Source organism: Epinephelus lanceolatus, chromosome 14, assembly GCF_041903045.1.
Source record: "Epinephelus lanceolatus isolate andai-2023 chromosome 14, ASM4190304v1, whole genome shotgun sequence".
Lineage (NCBI taxonomy): Eukaryota > Metazoa > Chordata > Actinopteri > Perciformes > Serranidae > Epinephelus > Epinephelus lanceolatus.
This window is the reverse complement of record NC_135747.1, coordinates 18602000-18620495: the sequence shown is the minus strand read 5'-3', so window position 1 is coordinate 18620495 and position 18496 is coordinate 18602000. Positions and strand designations below refer to the sequence as shown.

The following is an 18496-nucleotide window of genomic DNA, read 5'->3' as shown; positions in this document are numbered from 1 at the left end:
TAAGCTACTTCCATCATTGGCTCTGGAAAAATAAGGTTTGTAATTACTTTTTTTTTTTTTACCACTTGCTCGATTGGGCAAGCAAGTTGCTTTATTTCCTAACCTGATGTGGCTTTTTACTTGCCCTGGGCAATCAGGCAATCCTTATAGATGGGCCCTGATATGTTAATTCAAATATGGACGCTATTATAGCTACAGTCACGTCACTTTACAGGTAAATTGACAAATTAAAGGGGAACTACACCCATTTTCAAAATTCATACATGTTATTCCTATTGTCTAAGACAATCCAAAAATACTAGTAAACCTGAACAACTCTCTCCCAAATCTTAAAACCAGAGTGCTAAAGCTCATGACTCAAACTCATGATGTCATAAGGTATAAAGTCTGGAGCTGCTCTATAGATCAGTGGTTCCCAACTGGTCAAGACACAGGGTCCAGATTTCTCCTTAGTCCACACAATTTAATATATTCAGCGTCATACTTGCGTTTGGCCATGTCGTCAAGCTAGTTTGCTGTCTCTGTCAAGTAGGTGTCCGTTAGTCGCTCACTCTACAGCAAGAAGTGGCACTTCAGAATAAAAACTGCTGGAGTCACTTGCGGGCCATTCAGAATGGACCCACCTTTGGATGGTAACCCACTAGTTGGGAACCACTGCCATAAACAATGAACTGGGAAAAATGTTATAGATGACAGTGTGTATGGGCACATTTTTAGTTTCACAACTGAGAACACTACAATAAATAAAGATCGTTTGGGTGTAAAAAAGAAAACAAACATTCCAAGGGTCCATAAAATCAGACTCCCATTCATTGTCTATGAAGCAGCTCCAGACTTTATACACTGACATCACAAGTTTGAGACTTACTTCTCTGGTTTCTGGCTTTAAAAGAGAGTGTCTCATGTTCACAAATACTGGGTGAGCATTCCTAGGCCATGGAAATAACATATTGGAATTCTTAATTTGGGTGGTGTTCCCCTATAGGCCCCCCCTAGGCAACTAAAAAGTCTGTCCACCAAGACTTGTATTGGACACTACACTCCAAAAATGAGGAGAGAGTTTTTCTTGCTAGTATCTATATCTACATTTGCTAATAAGACAATGCCTCAAAAACTTGTTTTCCTTTAAGTGATGGATTTGGAGCATGGAGCTGACACTCACCGTGACACGGCTTCCACCAGGAGTGTGGTGCGCATTTTCCAGAGAACCCACCTTGGCTTGGGCTTTGTCTTTGAAGTCCAACTTCACAGTCTCTATACGCACGTTACCGCCCCCTGGGAGAGAGGTAAAGGAAGTGTAAAAACTATACAGAGAATCCAGATTACATATGGACTCAGGTTCACACAGATGGTAGCAACTCACTAAAGCTGAAAGAAAAGTCAAGGTGGTTGGAAAGTTCAGTTGCACAAAACGCTGGTCTGTTGGAACAGATTTCATTGGGAAAGTAAATGCATATGCTGTTCTGTAGGAGGGCGCACGCCCAGCAAGCCCTCACTGAATAAAGGCTTTAAATGGACAGACAGAAAGAGACCAGCAGAGGGAGCTGCAGGATCTAAAGCAGTCACCACAACGCCATGTGGGAGAGGGGGGCTTCCACACCTCACAGCAAAACAGCAAGGGGTCTGTCATTCAGAATCCCTGCTGGCAGCGTCCCTAAATCTTTTCAGTGCTTTATCAAAAAATAGGTCTGTGATGTTTCTGGTCAACAGTAATCTTGTTGCTTCCAACAGTGATTACTTGAAGGACCACTGGAAAAATCTGTGTATACATTACCACTGGTTATTATCTTATTATGTAGAAAGACTCTTATAGACAGTGGAGGTGAGTATAATTTAATATCTGGTGATCAAGGCATCAAAAGGTGTAAACCTTACACAATTTCCTGTGGTGGAAAGTACACTTATTCAAGAACAATTTTGAGGTAATTGACGATATCAATTTTCTGCAACAACTCAAACTCTGACTATAAAAACACTGTCCTGAGACCTGCCTCACCCAATGAACATCTGAAGGGTGCAACATCATTAATAAACAGAGCACACATCATTGACAGTCTGCACGATTTTTTGGTTCTTTCACTGTCAGTGACTGGAATGAAAAATCTAAATTGGATGCATAACCCTCTCCGTGTTTGACCCAATTCAGTTCATCAACACTTCATCAGCATCCTGCTCCACACTCACACACTCAGGTTAGAAACACAGAACACAGGGAGGCCGCCAGGAATCACAACACCTCCCACATTCGGCCGCCTGCGGACGGATACATGGAGCTGTCAATCCAAATGTAGTTTGCTGCGTGCTTCAACAGATCAGAGCTTCGTCGGACTGGAGTGTTGTTATTTCAGGAGTTAAATATAAACTGCAAATTATATTCGTTATTTAAATTGGATTAGACTGCACTTTATTGCCAGTTAACAAACCGCTACAGTGCATTAAAGTTCATGGCTTGCTATCACGCCGTATACAGGTATTACACCTACACCTCATTTACATCTGGATATATTATCTGGAGAATGACGTCCGATCCATGGGCATTTGCATTTACATTTTTTTTTTAAAATCTCCTTTTCAGAGGGAAAACTTGCCAGCCAATGCTACAACATGGAGCTTTTGATGATGATGATGATGATGATGATGATGCCATCACATCTGGATCACAATGTGCTTTCTATACCTGTACCTTGCATTAACGTGCATTCTTCCTGCTTCAGATTTGATATCCAGATTTATGACATGGCTTTGTCGAATGTGTTAGTCTGATTGATAGAAGCAATACAGTCATTCTAGATTAATATTTTTGGTCACATTATTGATTTCTCTATCTCAGAACCATGGTAGCATGGTGGCGCAATGGTTAGCATTGTCACCTTACAGCAAGAGGGTTCCAGGTCCGAACCCGTCAGCCGGTTGGGACCCTTCTGTGCGGTTGTCTGTTTCTATGTGTCATCTCTGTGACAGTCTGGCAACCTGTCCAGAGTGTACCCTGCCTCTCACCCAGTTACTGATAGTGAATGAATGAATCAATCAATCAATCAATCTTGAAACCCATCGGCTATCGGTCTGACGGAGATAAGCCTCTGGGGGCGAGGGCTAATCCTCGGGGCTGATCCGATTAGCCAGCAGATATCTGAGCAACGACTTCCTCTTTATGCGGCGGCCATTTCAGCTAATCTTTATACTGCTTCTTTATTAAACTGATCTGCATATGAACGCAGATAATTTGTTTTACAAGGTTGATAAGAAGCTAACTGTGCTGATTGGTTTGGAGACTGCATTTTGGACTGTTTACCTGCTGCTCAAACGTGATTCTCAATCCTAGTGGGACTACAAATGGACTACAAACAGAAACCAGAACACTTTCGATACCAAAATCTTGCCCCATTGCCTACAAATTTGTAAACATTAATGATTTCTTTAATAAGTAGCCACGTAATAAGCGGAACAATGTACAGCAAGCAGGTCATCACTGCAAAATAAATCCCTTCGGTGTGTCTCAAGCCCCTCCTGCATCAAACTGTCTGGGTTTATTTTTTAAATAATAACCTGCTAGCTGTCCATTAGCCCTTACAAAGTTAGCATATTAATGCTAGGAGTATATAGTGTCCTTTAGTGGGAGAAAATGTAAAACTACCAGACAAAGTGCAACTGGATGCTGCGATTTCCTAACCCTTGCAGGTCATAGTTAACAGTTGCTATCCCATTGTGTGCCTTGTTTTTCTAACCACACACACACATTCAGACCTGGGAGTTGCCTGGTAAAACCACAGTCTGAACAGCTCAGGAAAGATAAGCACATTGTTCAAGTTCACCGAGGCAGTGCTTTAGGGTGTTTTTACACTTAGTCATTTTCAGCCCTCTAAACAGACTGAGAGTGGTGACTCAGCTTTTTTTTTTTTTTTGGTCCACTTTTTGGTCCATCTTCAGAGGACTGAGTTTGGTTCATGTAAAAAAAAAAATATATATGTGAAAACACCTTAAGAGTGCTGGACATTCCTGATATAAATTCAAGTTCCAAGGTTAGAGACTGGCAACCTTCTGGTCGTGAAAGTGCTTCTCTAACCTTTATTCCACTGCTATTAACCGCAGTGTTACCCCTCACTTCCCCCTGAATGAGTACAGACTGACGGTTACCTGGCCGATGATGGATGTTGTCTAGAGAGCCACACTTGGAGGTCACGTGGCTCAAGTCAATCTTCTTGTTCTGTATCATCACCTGGAAGAAGCAAAATCAGGAAGACACAAGCTCAGAGCTTACAGTTCACAGTGTGGTCATAAACTCTCACTGACCTCATATAATGCTTCCATAGAAGATCCAAATTGTGTCTCCCATTTTTCTGAATTATAGAGAGGGATGCAGTGAATCTGATCTGCACTAAACTGCAGCTGCTGTTTGAGGAAAATGATTGGGTATCAACTGAGAATTAAAGGCTGCAGTTTTCCACATTCCAACGCAGCGATATCTAATTGCATGTAATTATTAGAAAACACAAGCACAAGAGCAGAATACCAGTGACTGTTAAATAACAGTCCTTGCGTTCTGCTGTGCGGAGAACTGCTGGTGTCTGTTACACCAACCAACCAAGATTGAATGCAAGCTATGTGATGTAACTGAGCTAAAAACGTTTTGGCACATTCAGAAAACCTGTCAAACATATACCAGTACAGTGAGGAAGATGGTAAAGTAGGAATGCACAGTTAAAAGTGGCCACAGGCGGAGAGGAGGTAAGGATATGCAGTTATGTGACACACCCTGGGGATCTGAGGAGGAAACCACAGAGAGATATGTAAGGAGTGAACCGATGAGACAGCAAACCGAGCGGAGCTATAAAGCTTTAGACAGTGCACAATGAGCGGCAAGAGATACACCACGTCCTGAGATGAATCACACGCCTGTGGTCAGCAATCACTTTGCCAAGTCACCGATTTAGTTGATATGTCTTTTGTAACCAATGATTTGGCGTTCATTTTTTGTCTGCTTTCTCGCAGAGCCTGAGAGGGAAAAAAGTGAGAGGATGATGAACAGCGCAGGTCGTGAGCCACATTACACTCCACAACACTATGAGCACAAGTACACTATGCACTAGAGCCCGTCCACCTACCAGGAGTCCCTTACACATGCACAACACGAGCAGAGATATGCAGCATGAGCTCAGAGACAGATGAGATGTGGTTTGTGTCAGCGTGGCTGTAGGTTGGCTCGTCTCTCCTGCCATTGTATCTGAAATCTGTACTATTGGAATCTGTTTCATTCCTATGAGCATGTTCACATGATTTACAGAGAACACACTACATTTGATGATTCTTCTTTTGCATGACTGGTTCTAATACAGACTGACAGGATGGGAAAGGTCCACAAAGGAACATCAAGTGCATATTTAACAACAAATAAAGGGCTACATTATAAAGCATTAACCCTTTGGGATCAAGGGTAAAATTGGCGATTTTTGACTACTTTTGATTTCACTTTAAAAACTCATTACCATACCTTGCCTTATTTGGTGTCATTTTTTTCAGCACAACCTCACCTATGTGACTTTACAGTTATTTTTCATTCTGACATACTGTATTAACACAGTGGAGCTAAAATCACACAAAAAACACCTCCAATAGGAAAGGGGTGTCATGTTTTTTTTCCTGCTTGCGAGCACTTTCCTTACAATAGCCATTTTTACAGTTTCTTCCTGCAACAAACGCGCACCAAACATGACGACAACATTCAGGAAAAAGCATGGTGTAAATTATTCATCATATGTCTGGTTTTACTTGGCCTGTCAATACAATTTAAAAATGGTGTATAGTTTGAAGTTCACACTTTCGACACAAGTTGAGACTCAGTGAGGCTGTGTCTTGCTTTGGATGCACTGGTGCGTTCGTAGACTCCAGAGGGTTAAAATTTGCTTCAGGTACACTTGGTGATTTTGCACCTTGTGGGGTAAAATAAGACAAACCTTGAGCCTAAATACCCATTAGTGATATAATATGATATCCAGCTTCAATTATTTTAAGTTATTCAAAAGAGAACTGATGAAGCATTTAGATGATAAACCTCTAGTCTACAATATACTTGACCTAGACAAATGCAAATGATATTTATATATACATATAAGTCAAGTTTTCTTCTTCAAAGTATAACCTATATCCAGATTTTTTAAGACTTTTTTATGCCAGTCATAATGAGATTTAAGATTAATTTTAGAATAACTGAAATTGAGGGGAAACAAAACATGAACTGGTATCACTTATTTAGGGTAAGAGGCAATTTTGCCCAAATATTAAACATGAAACATGATTTTTTTTTTTTGTCTCATGGTAGAGGGTGAAATAGAACTGGGAAATGGCGATAGTGTTTCTCACTCTACATGTGGGATTCGACTGTTTTAATTTTCATCGTGTTAAGATTGAAAGGATTTACTTAAGATTAAAAAAAAGGTTCAATGGTGGATCCTCTGCTCTGAGCAAAATATGAGTGTTGTTGGTTCAGCTATAGTGATATGTGTGATGTTAATGCTAGAGATATTCTATTTATTCTTTTAAATTATTTGTCTTTTCATGATGTGTCCAATTATTTTGAGATTTTACAATACAATGGCAAAAATGATTCATAAAATCCTACCTCCCATGTCTTAGCATTTGTAAGACTTTAAAAGATTAATTTATGATATTTTAATATCAATAAATTACATTAAATTAAATTAAAAGCCTTTCCAGATGCTGTCTCATTCAGAGCCAATCACATTAAAATGCATGAAAGGAGCTGATTTAACCTCCTAACCTGATGAACAGTACAGTTTTGGAGTGGAGTGAAGAGTGAAGACCACCACCGAGATTTATAAGATAAGATTTATATTAGGACAATGTTACAGCCTTTGCCTGTAGAAATACATCTATTACACTCATCCTTGACAGTTAACAGTCTGAAAAAGCAGCACTATGCCATTCCGTCTTCAACACTGGTCCATTCATAAAGCTGTGAAGATCCACTCAAGTGCTTCAACAACTCAGCCAACAAACCCTGTGGCCTTGGCCTTCCCCTTGTTACTCTCCTAGTTTATGTGCTCGCTGCAAAAAGCCGCATGAACTGTCAGTTGTGCAGCTGTGAAAGTGAGCAGTCAACCTTTGAGCCATTTGTCACTCATTGTGGAGTGACATCAGATATTAATCTTGGTGATGAGACTCTTCTTCTTGAGAATCTGAGGCACAGTGTTTTGTGATTTTAAGTTTTCATTATTATCCTTCAATGTAAGCATGTCACTACGTAGTTAAATAGAAAAATGGATGGTTACTTTCTTTTTGTTTAGCTTTCCCAGGTAAGATTAGACAGCAGAGATTATTTTACTTTTATTTTTGGGTGAGCAAGTTTGGCAGTGGCTTACATCTGAAAAATGAATTGTCTTTTGTTTATTTATCACGCTCCATCTGCTAGCAAAAACATGCCACCAATGTTGCATGTCTCTTTAGGTTGAATTCATGATTCTGTACATATTAAAAGAGCAGTGACTGTCATGTGTTCTGTGTGTAATGATACACAATTTAGAATCACAGTGACCCACACAGCCTTTATTACCAGCCATGAATTTGCTGAGTCACATAATATTGTTCATCTCAGTCACAGGTAAACCTTTATTGCAATTACAAATGCAACACATCTGACATCACTTTTTTTAACCTCTCAGAAGGAAGATGCTAAATGGCTCTGTTGCTCCAGTAACCCTGAGTTCTCTGATGCAATTTAAAAGAGGTTTGATGAGAGGAGATGATCCTGAGGGAGGTAATGTAAAGTCAAGAAAGATGTTTTAATTGTCTTATTATCATCAAACCTGCACCACCATGCTTTGATACTGAGCAGTGCCTCTAATGTGTGATAAAAGTAAAACACACTAGCACTACATTCATAAAAGGCATTTGCGTAATGTTTTAAGCCCTTAAAAGTGAACTTCCACCAATCATAGCAAATATAATATCTAGGAATGTGCCACATCATATTGCTCCTGATAATACCAGCTAAAGTATCTGATACTATTTTTTAAAAATCATATTGTGATAATGGGAATATTCCAACTTGGTGACATAATGACGTCATACTGTTACGCACAGCATGGCTGAAAGCGAAACTGCTACCAGCTCCACGGTGCAGGAGTTCGTTCTAAAAAGGGGAGGGACTTCAGTTGTGTGGAATCAGTGGTGTTACATTCTGAAGGACCCATCCCACTCAGGATACCGCCTGTCTGAACTGCTGCTCTTGGGCAGGAGGTACAGAGCAGTTAAAACAAGGACAAACAGGTTAAAGCAATAACTGCACTTAATGAATGCACTAAAATTTGACTGTGGATATGTTTGAGTGCAGTACAAAGGGATCTGTGCAATAGGCTTAATGTCGTGTGTGTGTGTGTGTGTGTGTGTGTGTGTGTGTGTGTGTGTTTTTAAGTGCAATATTTATTTATGTTTTACTTTTCCTTTTTACTATGACTAGATTTGTGGTTTCATTTTCTTCTTTTACAAAGTAAAGTACTGACAGATAACTTTTATTTAGTCTTTATTGAATATTAAAAGGCAAACTTTATGCATTTAGACACATAAAGCTAAGCACTTATTTTGTTGCAATTGTATGTGCTTGAAATCAATAACCAAATTATTTCAGTATTTTGTTGTATCGTCAAAAATATAATTCTCACAAAAATACCCTGAAATATAGTGATATTTTTTTCGGGCCATACTACAAAGTCGAAAGCTGCTACTGTCCTGAATGTTATCAAGTGTTGAAGGAGGAGACATGCAGCCTTTAGTATTGAAAATCCTCGCAGGACACAAACCACTATTAGGGGATGCCGTGTCGATCAGGAGCAGTCAGGTAAAGCCTTATGAGTGAGTGACTAAATAATAAACTGTGAAGCGAGAAGGTAAAGGAAAATGAAACACTGAAAAAACACAACACAACAGAGAAATCACACTGACATGAACACTGAGACAATGGACTTGCGGCACAAGACTCACGTTTCCACCTCCTGCCGAGTAGCCCCGCCTGTCCAAGGACCCACACCTAGACTGAACATGGCTATAGTCCAGCTTAACACTGGGGATGAGAACCTGCAGGGGCGGAGGTGAGGAATGAGGTGGGAGAAGGCTTGGGCTTTTCTGGCATGGCACTTGATTTTACAATGTCTGTTTAAATACTTGTACGAGATGTCTGAGTTTGTTTGTAATGTGGGCAGTCATATTTGACCTGAACCTGATCTGGACAAACAACATTCAAAGGATATAAATGACTCGAAGCTAACGGGCAAGACATATCCATCTCACTGCCCAGCATGAACTTTGACTCTGTGTCAGCTTGGCTTATGTATCAAACATGACCTTAGTTTCTGGCTACATCTGGTGACTCCTCAAGAGGATCCTCTTTACTCTCGGCCAACCTCGAACAATCATCACATTCTTTAAAACACTATATTCCCTTCAACAAACAGTGCTTTCCAGTTGGAGACAAAACTAGTTAGTGTGCGTTTCAGCCACAAGGGGGTTTGTATATAGTTCAGTAAATGGCGCCGTAGCAGAATATCATGACGTTTCAAGATATCTCTGGAATTATTTATCTTCAGATAGACTTTGAGTCCTGAAAGGAGTGCAAAACCTTCAGAAAATCTTGACATCACACTGTGCGTCACAAGAACATACTTGAATAAGTTGCCAGAATTTCCTTTATGGTTTTGCATTTCCTGTCTTCAGACTCAAGTAAATGCAAATTAAACTTGAGACCATTCGTTTAGGGTGAGAGGATGATAAAACATGTGTGTGCTGCGATGGTAAATGACTCTTTGTAACTGCAGGGAGAGAAAGCAGGAGTGAGATGCAGACACAGCAGAGTTGGTAAAGTACATAACACTAACAATAAATACATTTGTACCCAGCAGCACAGTAAAAGCAATGGGAACAACACTAGGTAGCAAAAAGACTTACATACATATAAAGTCAATGCATTTTGTGGCAGAGGCACTAAAGAGCTCTAACGGAGAGGAGAGGAAAGACCATAAGGAGGTAAACCTGAGTGGACCAAGACAATACTTTAAATTGCGTAAACACCCAATATAAGAATATACCATATAAAACCAAAAGCATAGAATTAAAGTACATATATATATATACATATATATATATATATACCTCTTACATCTGTAAGTATACGACATAGTGTACTAGACAGACATGACAGACAAGAAAGTGGAACCTTCAAGTCTTAACAAGGGGAAAGAGAAGTGTTTGTTGGTAGATGACTAAGCATGCATCCATTTCCCAACTAGGAAAGCACTCAGAGAGTGCAGACCTCAGCCAAGTAGGTGATATTCCCTCCCCCTCTGCATCAGATTTTGCAGCCTGCATCACAATTAGGTTATTTGCATCAGGTTATTTACTCGCCACTGCCAACCGGTGGCGCACGTCTAGTCATGGAATGAGTCCATTCTAAAACTCGGTGAATACACAGTGCTATTTAGCGCTATTTTATTATTTTATCCACTTTGAAAATTTCATCAAAATTCGTTCATAACTTTTTGAGTTATTCTGCAGACAAACAAACACACAAACAGACCAACACCGGCGAAAACATAAACTCCTTGCCAGAGGTAATTAGCACGCTGTCTACTGATATTGCCTTCCCGATATTGAGCCACATGTTCCCCGTTTCCACCAAACACTTTTGGTATGGTACCTTTGGAACCAAAAGTAACCTTTCAGACATGGTACCTAGACCCTAGCGTTTCCACTGCAAACAGTGCCCTTAAATGCGGGAGGAGTTGTTGTCACTGTTCCGTCCAGCACTCACTGTATTTCCTCCTTTATCAGTCTGTGCCTCATTTATCATCCACACAGGCTGCATGTGGACATTTCAGAACAAAATAAAACAGGCTGCAGTGAAAGTCTCTCTCACTGGGATATTTAAAAGTGGCAGATTTGTGCATTTAGTCTTTCTCAAGCAAGCTCAGGGGTTTAGTGTTGGTGGAGCCCACAGGAACGTCACTCCGCCAGGCTTGTTTTTCTCCAAGTGAGGATTAGAATACATGCAGTTTACATAACCCGCCCGAAATTAATATATATTAACACTTGAAGATCCACTCATTACTAAAAGTGTATGTCATATAAAAACTAAAGTGATGGTCGAAGTTGTCATATGGAATATTTAAGGTGTGTTGATTGACTCATGTCTTCACCTCATGCATTGAGTAACATTACAAGTAAAAGTTCCACCTTCAAAGTTGCCGGCAGTCGGCCCAGTGAATTAAGTTATTTTTCTCAGTCTACAGCTGCAAGAGGCAACAAAACATCCTTTATTTTCGAGTTACAGTTTACTAAATAATGTAAAACTCTCCACCAACTATAGAGACAAATGTTCTCATAAGTGATACTTCTGGTCTTAAATAAGCAGACAAATGCAGGGAATAAACCACAGTTGAAATTAAACAGTCCTCTCAACCAATAAAGGGCTACAGAAATTGCCCTCAGTGAGCAATCCTGAATGTTGAATTAAATGTTAGAAATTAGAAATGAAGCTGTACATAAGCTGTTTCATTTGCAAACACTGTTCATTTCTTTATGGTAATTAATAAGGGCTAATGTTTGGTCATTTGTTCCTAATTAAAAATAATAGAAATGCTTCAGGCCTTCCTTTCTTTTGACTACAACCTGTCCACAGTGCAGCACTGTAAATGAACAATAACAGCAAAATATTCAAATCTTTTAATTTAAACAAAAATTACATTTGTCGTCTGCATAGCATCGGACTCATAAAACCTCACAATGCTTTGACTTATGCTGAAAGCAAGCATTTATTCCATTGATGGATGTGAGGCAAAAAAGGAGGAAGGAAGGTCAAAGCCAGTTTCATTTGGGTGACATCATGAATCATGACATTTCATGTGAAGAAAACTGAAAATCAGTGCCATTACCAGGGAAGGCAAAAGCTAGAATTTACTAGAACAATTTGCAATTTAACTTGGTGGTGGAGCAACTACTAGTCTCCTGTGACATCTCCAATAGCTGCAAAAAGAGAGTGAGAACTAACTACTAAACACCAGACAAGACACAATATGTACAATTTTAAAGGATCACTATATGTGACACTAGCCAAAGGAAATTAATGGCAGTGATGTCAGTGGGTAATATTTCCTCCATATTCAGCCCACTCCAGTGGGAAGTCAAGCCACAGCTGTTAGATAGGACTGGTAGGATATAAAGTGACTTGTGCAATGATATTTGAGCCTGGCAGACATTAGCCAGCATATGGTTTTGGTCATCTGGCTTTCTCAAACCATGAGGCCACCTTGGTGCCAGACAGTTGGGTTATTTTGGGTTTTATGGCACTGCGCTCACAGCAGAACGGTGGCTAAAATCAGACACTGTCAGACCAGTTGCTGTTTTTTTTCTGCTCATATATATGTCAGTAAGGTAATGCTTAGCATAACAACCTTGCTAACAGTATTTCTTCTTCTCTTGCCCACTGCCCATGCTTTTATACATCAGTCTACCCTGTTGATCTTAATAATAATAATTTTATATGTATAACTGTCATGACTGTCTGACATGTTTTGTACATCTATTATAAGTGTCATGTGTGACTGCCTGTTCAACTTGGTGTACACAGAGCTGCCTCAGAATGCCAAATAAATTCCTCTGTAAATTGACAAAGTTGTATTGTGTCATAATTGTAAAGCTATGCTTTAAAAGTTACACTGATTAACCCCACACAGAGTATGAAAGGGGCAACAATAAATTACATTCATAGTTATAAGGTTCAGGGGTAAGAATCAAATGGTGGTGGAAAAAAAGGGAGTGCAAACTAAGGTTCCTATGATACTAGACCATCAAGCTAGCCATGTATCCAGGTTTGCGAGGCACAACAAGCAACTTGCTGCACGTCACTCACACTTCTCCTCCATCTAAGGATAAAGAGGGGGGGAAGCAACTGGTCACGACAGAAGGGTACATACATTGCCTCCACGGGAAGAGTGCTTCAGATTATCCTTGGAGCTGCACTTTGTGAGTGTGTGACTGAAGTCCAGCTTCTTGTTTAAAATATGACTCTACGGAGAAATACAGAGACAGTATGGGCCTCTTATTTTACATGGTGGATGGGAATGAATACTTGTCACAGTATCACTGGGAAGAGAGTCATGTACAATTTATTAAAATATGTTTTATGTACATAGATGGCCCTAACTGTTCCTGATTGAGTTTCAATAGAAATTTCAGAATTGTTGTGGCCGAAATTCAAGTCAAAAATTGACATTAATTGGAGCTCATACTTCTTTAATGTTGTCCTGTTTACAACAATCTAAACCTTGCAGCATATATTTGAAGAGTTTCTCCAAACTCAAATTTTCTAGTGCCCCATGAGCCAGTGGAACAGACAATCTGCCATTTGTACTGATTATTGTTATTATAGTAAAGTTGTGGTTCATTTATTAAAATGCCAGAAACTTGGTGTAGTCTTTTAAGCAGACTCTAGGTTGAAAACAACTGAGCCTGGAGTGTGGCACCCAAACACCCAAACCTTTTACTCATTCAAATGTAATCACAGAATTTAATTTTAATTAATTAATACAATTATTAACTGAAAAAAATGAATGGGCAGGGCTAGAGTTCTGCATGATACAGAGCTCCAGGGGAGTGAACTGTTGGCTCCATGCACACCTCCCTCGCTGTTACATAATGAGGAGGATGAAGGAGAGATGAATGAATTAGACCTCCTCCACACTGTTTTGGAAATGAAAACAAAGGTTTTGCCCACGTATATATAAACCCAAATCACTTCCTGTTTCTCTCTACATGGCTCTGTTAGCTAGCTCCAACAACCCACAAATGGTGAAGGGTGGTTTACTATGACTGGTGTGACCAGCTGTTCTCCTAAAGTCTCATTTGATTGGATGAACTTTTGAAATGCCCCTGAGTTCAGGATGAGTCATTGAACATTTAAAACCATTTTATATGAAGAGAAAAGACTCGGATTTTAATGTAAAAGTACTCTGATATTGATTCTTCCACGTATATTTGGAATATAGGAAGAGATAAATGATCAATTTGCATATTTCATGGGGACTTTAAAGGTGGACCGTTTGAATCTAAAGATGTAAGTGCACAATATAGTCTAACCCACACATGACTCCTTCCTACAACAGCTGTCCAAACAGCTCCTGCTGCTTCTCCTCGGGTCGGACTTCATTAATTATTCAAAATTTAATATCAATTAATCGTGTAAAAGTAAAAGTTCACAGAATTATTAATTAGCAAATTAAATGATTTTACTTTGACTTTATTAATGTCTCATTAAAATGCAAATTGAATCAATCAAAAATAGTCCCTCAAATGTATTAACTGTATTAATTGATTAAAATTAAACACTAAAGGTTTTCAATTATTTCAGTAGCACACTCTTATCCAGGCTCTATAAAATACATGGTGCCATAATTAACAGTGCTGAGGTGTACCAGCAGGTCTTGGGTCCAGGTCACACTGTGTGCCGTTGAAAGGCACAGAGTAACGGAGATGAGGCGCAGCACTGACTTCCAGATCCAAGAGGCCTTGTGTTTGGCCTCTGTTGGCATAGTTTGGTCCTTGTGCTTCTATAAGGACAATCATTAGAGGTCAGTGGCAGGGCAGAGACCTGATGGGCTGGGGGAGGCTCGCTACAGCTGCTTGGAAATTGTAAAAGTTGCTAGGTGCCGCTAAAAATCAAGAGAGGATTACATTGCTATTATGTGACGACTGTTGCTTGTATTTTATGGGTAACTAAAATATTGCATAGTCCGCTATGGGTGGAGAGGATTTGTTTATCTCGTAGCTAATAAAGGCCACCAGAATACTGAAAACCTGATTAAAACAGGACTGCATTTCTTGGCACTGACATTGCGGAAATAGGATCTGCATGACAACAGCAATTTGCTACAGATGGGTAGTTTAGGAATATTTTAGTCACGGGGGGAACAAGGCGGGCAAGTGGATTGGGAAGAGGACCACAGCAGGAACTTAAAGGGATACTTTGCTGATTTTCAACCAGCTTAGTGTCAAAATAATGTGGGTAGTATGTGAAAATGCACTGTGGTAAAATCCCTCTAGTGCCTAGATATCCATCTCACCTCAAATGTTTTCAGAATTATGTTTTTGCTTACCATTTAACAGCAATCCAAGATTGTTTGTTGCCAATTGACCTATGGCTAAGTCCCGCCCTCAAACACGAAGAGCCAATCACAGTGCGTATAGCCATTCCCATACACTCGGACGTTCTCTGCCTGGACGTCCATTGAAATGCATTACAGAAAGTCAGTTTTGTTTGGTTTTATGAGCTTTTTCGGAAATTTGAAGTTTAAAAATGGTCAAACGGTGTGCATGGAGTACATGCAACTCCAACACAAGGTATCCTGAGAGGCTGGGCGAGGAGGTGTATTTTTTACACTTTAAACCACATCTCAACTGAGAAAAGTGTCTCCTTTGGATAAAGTTGTGTGGTAACGTTAGACCACAACATCAACTCAACGTGAATAAGATTAACAATGATGTCTACATCTGTTTTAAGGTAAGTCAACATCGTGTTTGAGGCAACATATTGTCACTTTGCTGGAAAGAAATCTAAAGTTATCTTTAACATCTCTAGCTAACGTTAGCTAAAGTTAGCCTAACGTTAGCTCCTAGCTGCGTTGTTCATCATGTCACCTTGTTTGCTGGGAGTTCATCAGCCTGTTTTGTTCTAGTTTTGTACTTTGGTGATCGTACATCATTGTTAGCTGTTGTCCAAAGGGCTCTAGTTAAGCTAACGTTAACTTCTGGAGCTTAGCTTCATTAACTTATCTGTAATCACAGAGATAACAAAGGTTGGCAAACGTTATGCTGAATGATTCAGTGTAAATACTGTAGCACCAAACTAACGGAGAGACACTCTTGGTAAAGATGGTACAAAGGCTGTTATCCTTTTCTCATATTCTGAGCCAAAAACCTTAACTTCAGTGGCACTTTAACTTGTTGTCTTTGATGGCGACAGCAATGAGATGCGGTTCACAAGCGTACACTGTGACCTGTAAATTTTGGCTTGTAATTTAAGCTTTTCATCAACCTTCTCAACAATAAAATGATTAATATATCCCTCCAATGCGTAGTTTAGGCCCTTTTGGTTACTTCTCAATGACATCTGATCATTATGTCCCCAAAAATCATCAACTGCCTCCTGCAAAATGCCGTGTACTGTGACACCTGCCGTAGCGCTGGTCACTAAATGTTGATAGTTTGTCCGAGTGAGTGGAGGGGGGCGTGGCTTAGCCATAGGTCAACTGGCTGCCATTGTGTCAAATGGATGAGTTTGCATTATGCCACCAACCAGCACGAGCATTTATTGGTCTGATGTGGTGCAGTGCATTCTGGTAGTTGTAGGTTTGCTACATCTTGAGCGAAACACAATGCCACAGTCCATTTCTGGTCAAGTAGCACCAATTAGCACAGCTCAGTTTTGTGAAAAGACTGTCTTTCCAGCAGTAAAATACTTCGTTAAAGATCTTAAAAGGTGGCTTTTGTATTCCTATTTCACTACACTTTCAAATGTTTTGCTGTCAAGTTAAGCAGGGTCTAGCTGCAGAGCTCCAGGCTCGGGCCCACCTCCTCTGTCAGACCACTTTCAGTCCCAAGCTTAAAGACGGAAGTGAATTGCATATGCCAGGAGTGATCATCAGGATATGATAGCATGTAGTCATGCGTTTAAATAAGCCGCATGACTTCAACCAGTAACACCAAAGACAACAACACAACCTTAATATCTCGATATAAAGTTAAGCAGCAATTAACTTGTACTAACCTTTCTTAGTTTGCTAACACTAGCTGTGCAAATGCACAGATTTGTACATTGGTGAAACAAAGCAACCACACCAGCACGCTCAAGACTCTGTTGTTCATTTACATCTAAATGAAAAGGGGCATTCTTTCAAGGACAGCAATGTGCACATCTTGGCCAGAGAAGACAAATGGTTTGACAGAGTCGTGAAAGAAGCCATCTACGTCAAACTGGAATGACCATCTTTAAAGAGAGGAGATGGCCTACGACTCTACTTATCACCCACCAACAGTGCAATTGTAGGATTCCTCCCAAGACAGCTTAACACCCATTCACACCTGGACCCATCCAACCCTAATGACATACATGAGGGTCGGGTGGGTCAACTCAGAGCTCACATGTGACCTTAATAACTCTGAAACTCTGAGCTTTCATGTGACCTCAACGACTCTGTAAGGATTCACACCCACACAGAGTTTGAAGCCTGCGACTCTGCACCAGGCCTTTAGAACTGAAGTCTCTTGGATGAGAGGCGAAACATCATCAAGAAACTCATGCAAGTCAAGTTGCCTATGATATTGCACTTAAGATTGCCATGACCTGGATGACTTAGAATCTTTACCAACATGAAGCTATGCTAATGTTGTACAAAGTAATGTACACAAACTCAGGAAGTTGGTATCTAAGTTATTGCTGCTTAAAATGTTACATTATTAAACGGTAACTTTATGAGTAAAGTACTTACAGTTACATCAAAATATTAAGGGTGTATTGTTTACCTTGGTGTTATTGCTGGAGGTCCTGTAACTGAGGTTATGTAACATCTCAGTTAACTCTTTATGCTCTGTAGCTAAAATACAATGGAATCTAAACATATAGTAATACATTTGTTTGTATTAGCATGACAAACACCCAAGTCACCTTATTACAGGCCAAACATACATCATCGTGACATGGAAATAATACAATGTATTAAATATATGCTCAGTAGGCTACTTTATTTATTAACAATAAGTGTAAAGGATTACACTATGCAATATAATGCAGTGGCATGTAAACATTAATTATTAATAAGGAAGTGCAATAATGCCACATGATTTTCTACTCCGAGTGTCGGAGGTGAACCCATCATTACACACCTAATCCAGTGGTAAGAGAAACCTCAAACTGAACTATTCATCTCTGTTAACTGCAGCAGCTTTAGAAGAAAAACTACATGCTGTGGTTTATCACATAAAAAGACTGCATGAACCTTATTGCAGCATGCCTTTGAAGTTTTGCTTGGCTTGGTAATTCTGATTGACTGCAGCTAAGATGGTCAAATTCTATAATTTCTAAACATGAGCCCACATTAATGATGTTTATACTGTTCTGCTATTACATCGGAATAAAGCACAGTGGTCCAAAAATGACAGTTAGGGACCACTTTAACAATACATGTGTATATTAATATAATAAATTAATGTAGAATTAAGCAAGTGATTTATACATACTTCAACTGTGGTTCAAATGTCACAACTCAGTAGCAGTGTTTAGCTTTGTCTAGATACTTCTTTCTGAATCTCATAAGCATACATATATATGCCTTTTTGACACCTCAGGTCATCTCATCAAAGGACTATAAAGCCATTGCCTTAAGAGGCAGATTCAATTTTAACTTTGTGTCAGACAGCTTGTGGCCAAGGAGAAGCAGGC

At 39.7% G+C, this 18496-nt stretch overlaps 1 protein-coding gene across 10 annotated transcripts in view; it reads right to left on the bottom strand.

Annotated features, from left to right (window-relative positions):
• Nucleotides 1-18496, bottom strand: part of map2 (microtubule-associated protein 2) — a 136941-nt gene that overhangs the window by 2559 nt on the left and 115886 nt on the right. For 7 of the 10 annotated variants that reach the window (XM_078174420.1, XM_078174427.1, XM_078174426.1 and 4 more), the window contains 3 exons: nucleotides 8995-9087; nucleotides 4135-4216; nucleotides 1163-1275 (listed from right to left, as the gene is read on the bottom strand). In XM_078174420.1, the coding sequence (XP_078030546.1) occupies nucleotides 1163-1275; nucleotides 4135-4216; nucleotides 8995-9087 (288 nt within the window). The remainder of the gene's footprint in view (nucleotides 1-1162; nucleotides 1276-4134; nucleotides 4217-8994; nucleotides 9088-18496) is intronic. The other 3 variants (XM_078174422.1, XM_078174423.1, XM_078174424.1) reach the window with 3 other exon arrangements.